Source organism: Colobus angolensis, unplaced genomic scaffold (genome assembly GCF_000951035.1).
Source record: "Colobus angolensis palliatus isolate OR3802 unplaced genomic scaffold, Cang.pa_1.0 Scaffold62, whole genome shotgun sequence".
Taxonomy (NCBI): domain Eukaryota; kingdom Metazoa; phylum Chordata; class Mammalia; order Primates; family Cercopithecidae; genus Colobus; species Colobus angolensis.
In genome coordinates, this window is record NW_012119821.1 from 6,722,993 (window position 1) to 6,735,828 (window position 12,836).

The 12,836-nt window shown below is 44.1% G+C and overlaps 1 protein-coding gene across 5 annotated transcripts in view; it reads left to right on the plus strand.

Annotated features, from left to right (window-relative positions):
* The window catches only part of TNFAIP8 (tumor necrosis factor, alpha-induced protein 8), a 121,444-nt gene that overhangs the window by 83,765 nt on the left and 24,843 nt on the right, over positions 1-12,836 (plus strand). Inside the window, exon 1 of one of the 5 annotated variants that reach the window (XM_011963678.1) lies at positions 1-247. The exons of the other annotated variants lie outside the window; for them this stretch is intronic. Within the exon in view, the coding sequence (XP_011819068.1) occupies positions 217-247 (31 nt within the window). The 5' untranslated portion in view covers positions 1-216. The remainder of the gene's footprint in view (positions 248-12,836) is intronic. 5 annotated transcript variants of the gene reach the window in all.

Consider the following 12,836-nt stretch of genomic DNA (forward strand, 5'->3'; position numbering starts at 1 on the left):
GCCGCCCAGCTGAGACGCGATTCGTCACTCTTGCAGAACTTTCCCCCTGAAAATCCCTGCACCAGAACCCGCTCTCCCGCCCCGGGGAGGTTTTGATTTTAGTGGCTTTCTTCCTTTTATTTTCCGTTGTGTGCGGATTTCGCTGCAGAGCGCACTGGTGGCGAGTCCGAGTACATGTGAGCGGTCATCGCCCCTGCCGCTGGTGACCCTGACACGATGCACTCCGAAGCAGAAGAATTCAAGGAAGGTAGGATTCTGGTTTCTCCTGGGGGCCGGCCAAGTTCTGCGGAGGAATTTGGAGGAAGGCAGTCGTAGGAGCAGATGGGAGTTTTAAAGTGAGCGGTGGGCGCTTGGTCCGCTTCCCCTGCGCATTCGAAGCCCAGTCGGAGCTGGATAAGCGGAGCCCAGGTCTCATCTCGGGCTCCCTTCTCCCCCCGCAGCCTTTCAGAGGGGAGGGGAGGAAGAGTCGGACCTAGTTCAGCCAGCCCACTAAAGTCTGCTTTTTAGCTTTCTCTGGAAACGAAAGAGCCCCACTTGGACTCCAGGAATGCAAAGTGTGCTTGGAAAAGGGCTGCCTGGAACGACTGAAAGCGGGATCCCCTGGAAGGGCCCCGAGTCGAGGGTCCCTTGAAAAGGGGTTTCAGAAACTAGAAACGCTGTATGTTTCCGGCTAAAAGGGGAAGCTGAGTGAGGGGAAGCGAAAATCTGTATTTGAGAAATAGATTAGGTTTTTTTTCATTGCTGCCTTTCAGCAGTGAGTTCATTTCGTTGGGGGGTTTAAGGGGGCTTGAAAGATATGAGGGGGTTCTTGTGCAGCTTGAAACTGAGGAGAGTTTGTCTGTTTCTAACTTCGCAAAGGCAAAGGGTTTCATTTACTCCTAACAGAGAACGGGTGACAGGGCTGGAAAAGCTCCAACCAAAACACAATTATACGCTGGTGTTAGTTTGGGGAGTTTATTTGTGTGTGAGTGTTTGTATGCTTTGTTCCTTGAAACTTTATGTATACAAAAGTCCTCTTGTAAGTGGGGGGTGGGAGTGAGGGTGGTTGGGGAAAATTAGAGAGTAAGAGGGGAGACTGTTCAAGATTGTGAAATCCTCTTTCTTTTCATGTCTCTTGGAAAGCTGGTTAATTTCAAGTCAATCACAGCAGCTCTGGCAGACAGGAGCAGCCCCATCATTTCTCCATTTGGTAGACACCAGTTAGGAAGAGCCCTTGAAACTTGTCCCCCCTCTGCCTTTTACTGATTCCCCTCCCAGAGTAAAGCTTGTGTTTTACCATATAGTCTTTGTGGGCTCACGTTTACCTTACTGTGCTGTGTGAGGGAAATAGTCAATAAAAAGGAGGTTTGTTTAATAGAAATATGAGGCTGGCATGAATGAAAAATGACAGCCAGGAGCATTATTTTTGAGCTTGATGTGGAGTATGGGGGGAGTAATGTTTTCTTGCCGTGGCCTGTGTTCTGATGGAGCTGTGTGCTGATAGATGCTTTTCTTTTCTATGTCTTTGTAACAGCAGTTTATTCAAAGTCAAAGGTAGTTGAAGGCAAATAGGAACCAGGCTGAGAGAACTCAAGGGTGAACTTCTGTGTGAATTACAAGTAGCACTTAAGTTGGCGTTTTCTCCCAGGTGTGTTTTCCCTGTGTTTTGGGAAACAGGGAGTGGGAGAGAAAGTGGAAAAACAGTATCCCAAAGTATGTATTATACATTCCCCTAGCAACGTCCACAGTCTTCCCTCTGCGAGGGCCAGCTCTCTGGTTGTAAGTTTGGAAGCAGCCTGCAAACTGGCCTTTGAAGAGGTTAATGTTCCTCACCTTCCTCCACTTGTCATCATTTACACTCTGCAGATCGACCACACATGATCTGGCTCTCTGCTTTTTAAAGAAAGCCCAGAATGTTTCTTTTAAAATAATCTGAGGTACTAGAATTTTAAATTGATAGCAATTAGGGTGGGTTACTGAGTAACTCTTGAGGGAGATTGAACACTTTATTAATCAGATAGAATCATCATAGCTTCTGCCAGGAAATAAAGAATAGGTGTCTGTGTGTTTTGTGTGTGTTTTCTCCAAGGCCGGTTTATTGGCTGTAATCTAGAACCTTCCGGTTAGCTACCACCACTCAGATGTCTATGAAGTGAGCTATGTTGTGTAAATAACTTAAGCTATCTTCTCTATCGTTACTAATCCTTTCCCTCTTATACATAGCTTCCCCCCCCCCCATCCTGGTGAACTTATGTATCCCATTTAGTGTGAGATCACCATGATTTCTTAAGAATGTCTGTATTGCAAGAAAACTGCCTTTGGATGCTTCATGCCTGATTCGCTGTCAGGGGAGATAATTTTAAGTCATTTTTCTGAGCTGCAATGAGAGACTAGTATACTTTGGGGTTGAATCTTAAGCCCTTGGAGGCCAGCATATTTTTGCATATGCGTGAATGTAGAAGCAAATGACTGGGGATATTGTTAAGCCATCAGAGCTTAAAACGTACTTGACTCTGTGCCAGGAGTGCTGGATCTTTGTCCCCAGCCTGTAGACACCTCCTAAATAATTGATTTAATTTTTCCTGCTTACCACTGAATAAGTGATTGTGCTTGAGTATTAAACAGAGAAAAATAATCCAGGTCTTGCTTTATTAAAAACTGAATGAGTTTAAATTATTCAGACATAGAATGAATAGGAAAGAAGGGGAAATGAAGGAAGAAACTCACTCTATTAAAAAGATGACTACCATTAAAAAGAGGATATCAGCAGTTTCCAGTGGATGGGGCTTCCTGAGGAGATAGGCTGATAGCCATGTATTTGGCATTTAGTTGCTTCCTGAGTAAATGGCTTAATTATGAAGTAGTTAAAGTGAGTGGCAGTTGAGATCTCTGAGAATCTTTCTAGTGCTAAGCATCGAGGCATCCAGGGCTCATATGCTCTGGTTCTCGAAGCTTTGGTACCAGAAATTGAGAAAGCCACTGTTAAGGGGTGGGTGAGGTGTCACTTTGTGGGGACTTGGAAAAGAGTGAGGGTTGAGAGGTGAGTGAGTCTAGCTTGCTCCTCCATTGCCCGTAATAGCCATTTCCCACCACCACCTTACCCAGTTCTTATTCCGATGCCTCACCAGGCCTGCTTTTTCACAAAGAAAACAGTAGCCATTAGATAACTCCCTCAACTTCCTGTTCCCAGACTGACAGACTCATCTCCGTCCACACCCAGCCTCTCTGTGTCTGTGGAACAGGTGTCATTTCTTCTGCAGACTGCCCCGCCTTCCACCTTGGGCTCCTCCTATACCAGTCAGTCCATGTCCTTCCTGGCTCCTTCTTTTCTACATATAGAAGAACTCCAGCTCCCCATTCTAGGATGTTGGCACTTGCTGGTCTTCCTGCCCAAAATATCCTTCTCTCCACCTGATCTCCTTTTCTTGGTCAGCTCTTTAGAGAGGCTTTTTCTGAACCTAAACTCAGATCCCCTGTTGCCTTCTCTCAGAGCACCTGTTCCTTTCCTTGCTGGCTCTCCCCACACTGCTTAACATCGCTTCTACACCACAGCTCTCCAGGGAAGAACAATGTCTGTTTTATTCCCCGCTGTATGTACAGGACCTATAGAGTAAAAGGTGCTCATTAAATGTTGTAGATTGAATGAGTGGATGGTCTCCATTCTTTAAAGTTAATCCTTGGCCCAAAAAAAGTTTAGTTGTTGCCCTAGTGATGATTAATATCCTCCTCTATAATAAAGAATCCCGATGGTATTGTATAAGCTGCCACACTGCGTGGTGTTGTGTTTTAACCTCATATGGTGTGGCAGCTTATGTAATATCATTCATTGCTAAGGACTATTTTGTCAGTTTTATCCCCTATTCCTGCCCTTCCCCAGCCTTTGCTTTGCAGAGGGAATGAAGAGAAACGGAGTTTAAAGCAGTGGTTCATCTCTGATGCAACCAAGGGGTGCAGCTGACCTTGATGTCATACATAATGTAAAAGGTACAACGTACGCTCTTAAACACCAGACTTTGACGTGCTTATCTGTTTCCTTTTATGTAGTCATTAGGCTTGGAGTGTTGTGTGCTGACAAGGACTAAAAGTGGAAAACCCATTTAGAGATCTGTCATACTCTCTTCTCTACAGTGGACATCACTTGATAACTTGGCATTGCCAGACACCTCCAGCTCTCTAAACTTAAATGCATTTGGAGCTTTTTCCCCTCACTTCTGAAATTTTTATCATATTAAATATGCATCCTACCTTTCTGGCCCCCAGATTATGCCGTTGAACAGTCAGGATTATATGGATGATTAAATTTCCTGCTCCTGGCTGTTGGTGATCCAGGAAGTAGCCAAAAAGTGAGTGGGTGAAAGATAATGCAGTAGAGCCAGAAAAGCTCAGGACCCAGTGATTTCAGAATACTGCAGAATTGCTGGATCTACCTATAAACTATTTTTTGGTCAGCATTTCGCTCTTTATGCTAGCAGCGTGGAAGTCAGTGAGATTAGTGTGGTTATAGACCTGTCTTCATTTAGAGAAGATTGTTCTTCGAAACATAGTATAAGCTGAATTAAAACAAAACCAAATCATGTGTGTATCTTTAATGTTTAAGGAAGGTCTGTAGTGAGAAGTCCTTTGTAATTTAAAGTCCCCGTCCCCCAGCCAAATACACAAAGAATCACCATGATTTAAAGCTAAAAGCAACTTTGCTGATCCTTCTTTCCGACCTCTTCATTTTAGAGGTTGAGGCACCGAGGCCCAGCAAGGTAATTGCCAAGCCCTTTCTACCCTCTTTAATACATGTTCTGCAAGCAAGGATTTTTGTAAACACAGGTTTTAGCATCCTGGGTATTTGTGTACAGTCTCCTTGAAGTAGGACAGACCTAGTCTGTTTATATAGTTGTCATTCACTACCTTTTAGGGGGATTTATGAAACCCAGATGAATGTTTGAACAAATGGAGATTTCCTGTTTCACCTTCTACGTGTAACTCAAGAGAATAAAACATGAAACATTGTGAAATAAAATGTAGCTCTCCAAGTAGATCCTATTAGATCCCAGGTTTTGAAAGTTGTAGACCAAGTGAGAGGCAGGTAAACAGTGAGCTCACTTGTTTTCATTCGTTTGTGAATATCATTCAGGAAAAATTAGCTATTGAGGGTGCTGGTTGGGTAGAGACACTCTTCTTTGGGGAGAAGGTGTGTTATGTGTGTGGGTGGGAAGGGAGTCAGCATTCTGATACAGAATGTGCTGTTGCAAAAGCAGTTGAATATCCCACAGCCTCACTTTCTCTGGAGCACATTGCAGCAGGCCTGGTGCATTCTGAGAGTCAGGACACCTTTCTCAAGAAGCACTTATGGGGCTGCAGCCCACTGCTCCCCCAGCCATTGACCAAGATATCTGAAAGAGCAATTGCTTAAATTTTATTCTAAAAGTTTATAAACCTTGAAGAAGAGTTACAGGGATGTAGTATGTCCTGAGTGACTAACTGCTGAGTTGGGAGTAAACTGCCTAAGGGAGTGCTGTGCCGGGAATCTCTAAGACTGTATAAAGCCTGTTAGTTAGGTTGGTGTTTATATGGTTTTGAAGATGGGGGAGGGGAGGAGTTGTGTTTATGTATACAGTATCATCTGTGAACTTAATACATTCTCCAGCTTTGTAGTGAATAATAGTTAATTTTGTAAGTAACTAGGAACAGAGTTTCTTCTAAGAAGGTGATGAAGCAAAGAGACTACTAAACAGAATTCCCTACGTGACTCTGATAGCTTTAGGTGCCTGAAGTCTCCAGACCACATTTGTTGAAGTCAGGGTTGACTATTGAGAAGTGAATGAGCAGTTCATGAATTTTCCTTCCAGTTTTACCTGCCATTTATGCTTGGTGCCAGCTCACCTGGCTCCAATATATGTTTTCATGTGGCCTACTCAGCCAGGCTGAGAAGCTGGGGACCAGGGGTGTCCCCAGAGGCACAGGCTGTTCTGCCTGTCATGGACTGTCCAGTAGACTCCTGCTACCAGTGTGCAGCCCCTCTCCGTTGCCTGCTGCTGCCTTCTTTGGGCTTCAGGTACTCCTAGCAACAAATGTTAACTGAGCTAGCACCTCCTCTGCAGGGCGTGGGGAAGCAAAAATGTGTGTGTAGATAACCCCATTTTCAGAGAATTTTTGGTTCAGGGCATCACACACAGCAGACGTGCATCCATAGGACAAAAATACGTGATGGGGAGGGTTGAGTACAGCTCAGAGGATCAGACAGTGGACCCTATGAAAGTCTAGAAGAGCGGGCATTCACCACAAGTCATGATGGATAGAAGTGACTTCAAAGAGGGGTAACTTGTATTCCAGCTAGATCTTTTAAGCAAATGGAGAAGAGAAAAGAAAGTGTAACTGACAGGGAACCTGCTTGTGCTGTGTGCTGGGATCAGGAAGAAAGTCTACAGAAGTGTGGAGAGCAGTGTTCATGGAGGGCATTTGTGGTGATATTGTAGTGGTACATGGGGTCAGACTAGAAGCCGGGCATTCCCAGGGGGATATTGTATGATGGTAATAAATAAGACCCTGTGAATCAGGAGACTGATCCTACTCATGACTTTGTTCCTGGTTGTCTGTGCAACCTTCAATAGCTACATAATCTTTCTAAAGTTTGGTTTCCCCATTGGAAAAGTTAAGGCTAGGCAAACAATGGCTTGCACCTGTAATTACAGCACTTTGAGAGGTTAAAGGAGGTGGGTCAGTTGACTCCAGGAGTTCAAGACCAGCCTGGACAACAAAGTGTGACCCCTATCTCTACAAAAAAAATTTAAAAATTAGGCACAGTGGAATGTACCTGTAGTCCCAGCTACTTGGGAAAATCAGGAAGATCACTCGAGCCCAGGAGTTAAGGCTGCAGTGAGCTATGGTCGTGCCATTGCATTCCAGCCTGGGTGTCAGAGCAAGACTCTGTCTCAAAAGAGAAAGAAAAGAAAAGAAAAAAAGAAATTGGATGGTTTTCAGCTGGATGGAGGAGGGCAGATGCAAAGTAGTGTTTTAGTAATGCCAAGCTGGCAAGAACCATGAGTTGGTCTGGAGGGCAAGATCGAACCTGGGTATCAGGAGCCTCTCCAAGGAAGTGTGAGAGTAGCCAGTCACAAGGGGAGAGTTGATTCCCCATATGTAGTTTCTGAGGGCAAGACTGTAGAGAATGGAGGGGGCTGGGCCATGGATTTAGCTTCTGAGAACATCCACTTTTACAAAGGAGAGAGGTAGATGGAACCAATAAAGGAAATAGAAATGGAGTAGCTCGAGAGGTAGGAAGAAACAGGGAGAGCATGGGACCTTGGAAACCAGAAAGGCGAGAGCCCCGTGGAGGCAGTGGTCAGCCTGTTTGTAGAGAAGAGCTGCGGAAGACGGCTTCATTTTCCTTTTGGGCCTCAGCTAAAGCCAGGAGCCTGGCTTTAGCCAGGAGGAGCTCATCTAAGGGGTGGTAATACATCATCGCTATTCAGTCAGTATTTAGCAGATGACCAACAGCATGAAAGAAGGCATGTGGGGCCCAGGAGGTGACTGCCCTGCTGAGAGCAAGTGCCCTAGCCTCCTAAGAAGCTGGCCATCTCCATTTCTGCATGCTTTCCAAGTCCTAGTTGCCAGTAGATTCCTTTACAGATTGTCACACCATCACCTCTGACCAGTGTTTGGAAGAGCGTTTGCCTACAGGCCTCTTCCTGTGGCATCACACAAAATATGCAGTGGTACATGAGGGTAACAAGTGAATATGGACAGGAAGTTTAATTCACCTTAAAAAGAAAAGTAACTGGTTTCCTATACATTCACAACATTGCTGACACCGAATATGGGAGGGTCTTTCCTACACCAACCAATGTTCCAGATCTCAGCGAACATTGACTAGACTAGACGTCTTATAACTCATTTCTGACACTAACTGTCCAGAGTTTGGGCAGATCCCGCAGGTTAAGGACTCATTCCCACAAGACTGTCCTCCAACTTGAGACAGCAATTGCAAGGCCAGGCATCCCATACTTTTGACCAACTGGCTATAAATTGGGGGTTTGTATGACACCCCCTCAGGTTCAGTAATTTCCTAGAACAACTCATGAAACTCAGGGAAACATTTACTGATTTATTCTAAAGGATGCAACTCAGGAAGAGCCAACTGGAAGAGATGTATAGGACAAAATACAGTGGAGGGATGCAAGCTTCCATGCCCTGTCCAGGCAGGCCACCCTCCTGGCACCTCCAGGTGACATGAAATAAATCATTGGCCATTGGTGATTAAACTCAGTCTCCAGCCCCTCTCCCCTGCCCAGAGTGGGGGAACCAAAAGTTTTAAACCTCTAATCACCTGATTGGTTCCTCTGCTAACCATTCCCCATTCTGGTTTATGAGTCATCTCATTAACATAAACTCACGTAAATTTGAAAGCAGCTTATTGGCCAGGTGCGGTGGCTCATGCCTGTAATCCCAGCACTTTGGGAGGCCGAGGCGGGCAGATCACGAGGTCAGGAGATCAAGACCATCCTGGCTAACACAGTGAAACCCCGTCCCTACTAAAACCTAAAATACAAAAAATTAGCTGGGCATGGTGGCAGGCGCCTGTAGTCCCAGCTACTTGGGAGGCTGAATGGCGTGAACATGGGAGGCAGAGCTTGCGGTGAGCAGAGATCACGCCACTGCACTCCAGCCTGGGTGACAGAGCGAGACTCCATCTCAAAAAAAAAAAAAGGGACTTAAAAAAAAAGAAAGGTACTTATTATGAGTAACAAAAGGCACCCCTCTCACAACTATCACTCAGGAAATTCCAAAATTTTAGAGATTCTGTGCCAGGAACTAGGGACCAAGACCAAATATTACAACAAAAGATGTGCCTGTCACTCTGTTGTTTTAGAGATAGTCTCACTCTGTCACCCAGGCTGGAGTGCAGTGGCAGGGTCATAGCTCACTGCAGCCTTGAACTCCTGGGCTCAAGCAATCTTCCTACCTTACCCTGCCAAGTAGCTGGGACTACAGGTGCATACCACCTGCCTAGCTAATTTTTAGATTGTTTTGTAGAGTCAAGGTGTCACTTTGTTGCCTAGGCTGGTCTTGAACTCCTGAGCTCAAGCAGTCCTCCCACCTTGGCCTACCAAAGTGCTGGAATCACAGGGATGAGCCACCGTGCCCAGTTATCACTCTTACCATTTAGGAAATTCCAAGAGTTTTGAGAGCTGTAGCCAGGAGCTAGGGATGAAGACCAAATGTGTATTTCTTATTATATAACAGTATCACACAGCTCTTCATACTGGGGGAAAGCTTTGGCCACTCAAAATTAGATAATTTTTTTTAAAGTAATGAAGGATTTTTTGCCCTTTTTTTTCTTTTTGGATGGAGTCTTGCTCTGTCACCCATGCTGGAGTGCAGTGGCGTCATCTCAGCTCACCGCAACTTCTGCCTCCCGGGTTCAAGTGATTCCCCTGCCTCAGCCTCCCGAGTAGCTGGGATTACAGGTGTGCACCACCACGCCCAGCCGATTTTTGTATTTTTAGTAAAGATGAAGTTTCACCATGTTGGCCAGGCTGGTTGCAAACTCCTGACCTCAGGTGATCCTCCCGCCTTGGCCTCCCAAAGTGCTGGGATTACAGGTGTGCACCACCACGCCCAGCTGATTTTTGTATTTTTAGTAAAGATGAAGTTTCACCATGTTGGCCAGGCTGGTCGCAAACTCCTGACCTCAGGTGATCCTCCCACATTGGCCTCCCAAGGTGCTGGGATTACAGGTGTGAGCCACCATACCCAGCCAAAATTAGAGAATTTTTATCTCCTCCCTTTGGCTTTCACTTCCTCTCTCCTCGTGTTTTTTTCTTCCTGTGACAGGAGTGCATGTCTTAGAAAACCACTGATGTTTCTGCCGGGGTACCCTAGATTTGGCATACAATTTGGAACTTTTAGGACTTTAGTCTTATACATATTAACTAGGATTTCGGCCACACTAGTAAGCTGAGCCATTTTGAGAAATTTTAGATTTCCTCTGAGATGGTAAGCAGTTGTTACACCGGTGGAAATATGCTAGATGGCTTGTTCCTTGTGAGAACCAGTGAGATAATGTTAGTGTAAAGCTCAGTGCTCAGACAGCTTCACTCAGAAGGTACTGTATAAATAAGGAGGCTTATAATCACACCCAAAGACAGAGCCCTGCCCAGGCCTGCCTATTCATTCAGTTAAAAAGTCCTCATTTCATGTTCTCTAAAAAGCAGGGAAGAGTTGACTTTCTCCAACAAACTTTTTCCTCCTGTAAAGTTGTTTGATAGAGAAATATTAGTGCATGGAGTGTTCTTATTTTTAAGCACTTACAAAACTATTTTCACCTTTCAAGGATTAATATGAGAATTACATCAGTTATGAAATATCTAGAATGAAAATGCATGCCTCCTCAATGTCACAAGTCTAAACATTCGACTCAACATCTTCAGAGAAAAGAGAAAGAGGAAATCTCTCAGGAGAGTTTTCCAGGAGGTAGACAGAATTCAGGGGCAAGTAGCACCCACTGAAAGGGAAAGGAAATAATTATTGGGAAATCAAAATAGCAAAGAAAGTTAAGGGAGTGGCAGTTTGGCAGATTGCACAGTTCTGCGGGAACAATGAGGGAGACATAGCAGTTGGGAGCGATGGGGAGTAGGAGAGTGTGAGAGCCACAGAGTGGGATCCAGGCCTGAGGAGAGCCTCCGAGGGAAGAAGTAGGAGTGGAGAGAGAAAGAGGAAGGGAGGAGTAAGTAAATAACTCTAAAATGGGGAAAAAAAAAAAAAAAGTAATATGTACAAAACTTTAGAGGTAAGCAGCAGTATAATAGGCAAGAGACAATTGTAACTGGGTTAAGTTTTGGCAGCTTGCTTATTTTGTTTGATGTTGTAGTTAACAGGAGAGAAAGTGGGGTGCTGGTCTCCAAAGCACTATGCAGACTTGGAGCCAATGAAATGTGGCATTTGGATGACACAGAAGCTCTCCAGTGCTTCTCAGGCAGGATTAATGCAGGGGCCTGTAAATAAGGATGTGACATTGAGGAATGCTGCTGCTCTTCCAACTGCTCAATTGGGACCAGTCGGAAGCCAGGACTGTGTTGTGTTGGCTTGGATTTCTAGCACCTTTCTTACTGGGTTATAAAAATGATTTCCTCAAAAAAACTTGAAAATGGCAGATGAGGAAGTAGAAAAGCAGTGGTGTCTGCCTGCAGGCATCATTTCAAAGCTGCCTGTGACATCGTGCTGGCCATTTCTGGCTCCGGCCAGTGGAGAGTGGTTGTTGGAGGGTTAAAGCCATCACTTCCAACCAGTGAAGATGTACCTAACTTCTGGAGGTTTCCCCTCATTAACAAGTATGATGGTAAGCAAGCTTCCTGAAGGATTTCAGGCAGAGGATTTTTAGGGGTAGAACTGGTTTAAATTACTTGGCTTACTTGGCTATAGCTCTGACTTGGTGATCAGGCTGATGACCCTACAAGTAAAGGGGTGATTACTTGACATTCCTGTCCTTGCCACCTACCTATTCCAGCATGCTTTGGGGTTGCCCCTCCATGCAAATGGGGAGGGACATGAGGGAGAGGAGATGTCGATTGTAGGTCTCAGCAGTAGAACTTTAGCTGGCTTGTTTCAACATGTGTAAGGGTTAATCAGGTAAATTATAATTGCTGCTGGGAGAGGCAGCCTAGCTGAGCCGACCCAGCCCTCAGGGTTGCTGGGGAAAGGATCATTCTTGCAATCCTTAATTGTTTTCCTCTCTTTCCCAAAGATGAATTCTTAATGTAACATTATGGTCCATAGACCCATTAATAAAGTTTACATTCCTGATTTGTTTTAGTCCTCTGCATGTCTATTTCTTTAAATTCTCAGATAACCCTTCCTTAAAAAGGTAATTTGACCAAATTAAAAGAAAAAAGGAATAATTTGAATTTTTGTTGTTGTTGTTGAGTTATTTGAGTAATTCTAGAGTCTTAGGCAATTTTCTAAATGAAATGTAGAATGTCAACTGGACTGTTCAGTCGTAGAGGATGGGAGGAAGAGAAATGTTATATTTGGTAGTGGTACTAGAATAGTACAAAACCTACCAGCAAAAGTATCTTAGGGTAGTATCGTCTGTTGTTTCCTTTCTATTTTTTAAAATGGCACCATCTATCCCTGTCTTGTGAACTAGTTAAACATGTTTTCATTATATATCTTTTAAAGCTTCAGTTAGCCAGATTAAAAAAAAAAAGTTTGATGTTGTTTTTTATTCCATGAATGACTCAATTGACTACATGTAGGCAGCTACTAAACTTGGCAGTTTGTTGCCATTAGCATGCCCTTGGACAGGAAGTATTCAGTATACATATGACCAACCAGTTTCCAGGCTTAAAAATAAAGTGGGGATTTCTGGACAGAATAGGTCTTTGTCACTCATTTCAACATGTCTGATGAGTGTTAAAGTTCAAAGCCAACCACTTTGCCTTCTCATTTTTTTCCAGGCCATCACTTTACCTGACATATTCTATTATACAGATTGAAACTTACTTCATGATGCTGGTGTTTTGTTTGGTTTTTCAAAATGAAATAAAAGGATATTTGAATAGTCATGAAAATCAGCTAAAGTCCGTATTCTCTCCTTGTTATCTCTTTTATGTTTAGTTCCTTTTAAGTCATCACCCCACTGAGATAGATAATGGTGAAATAATGTTTCCCTGCCTATAAAGCAGCTTAAATTAAAAGTAGCAAGTATGTGCCAGGTATACTACATGACTTGTCTTCTTGAATCTGTGGTCCGCTTGAAATAGCATGTTTTTCCCCAAAAGTTACTTCCCATCAGTCTTGTCATTCTTAATCTCATTCATCAGGTAGCCGCTTAGCAACTCGGGAAAAATCATACTATTTTGACAGAT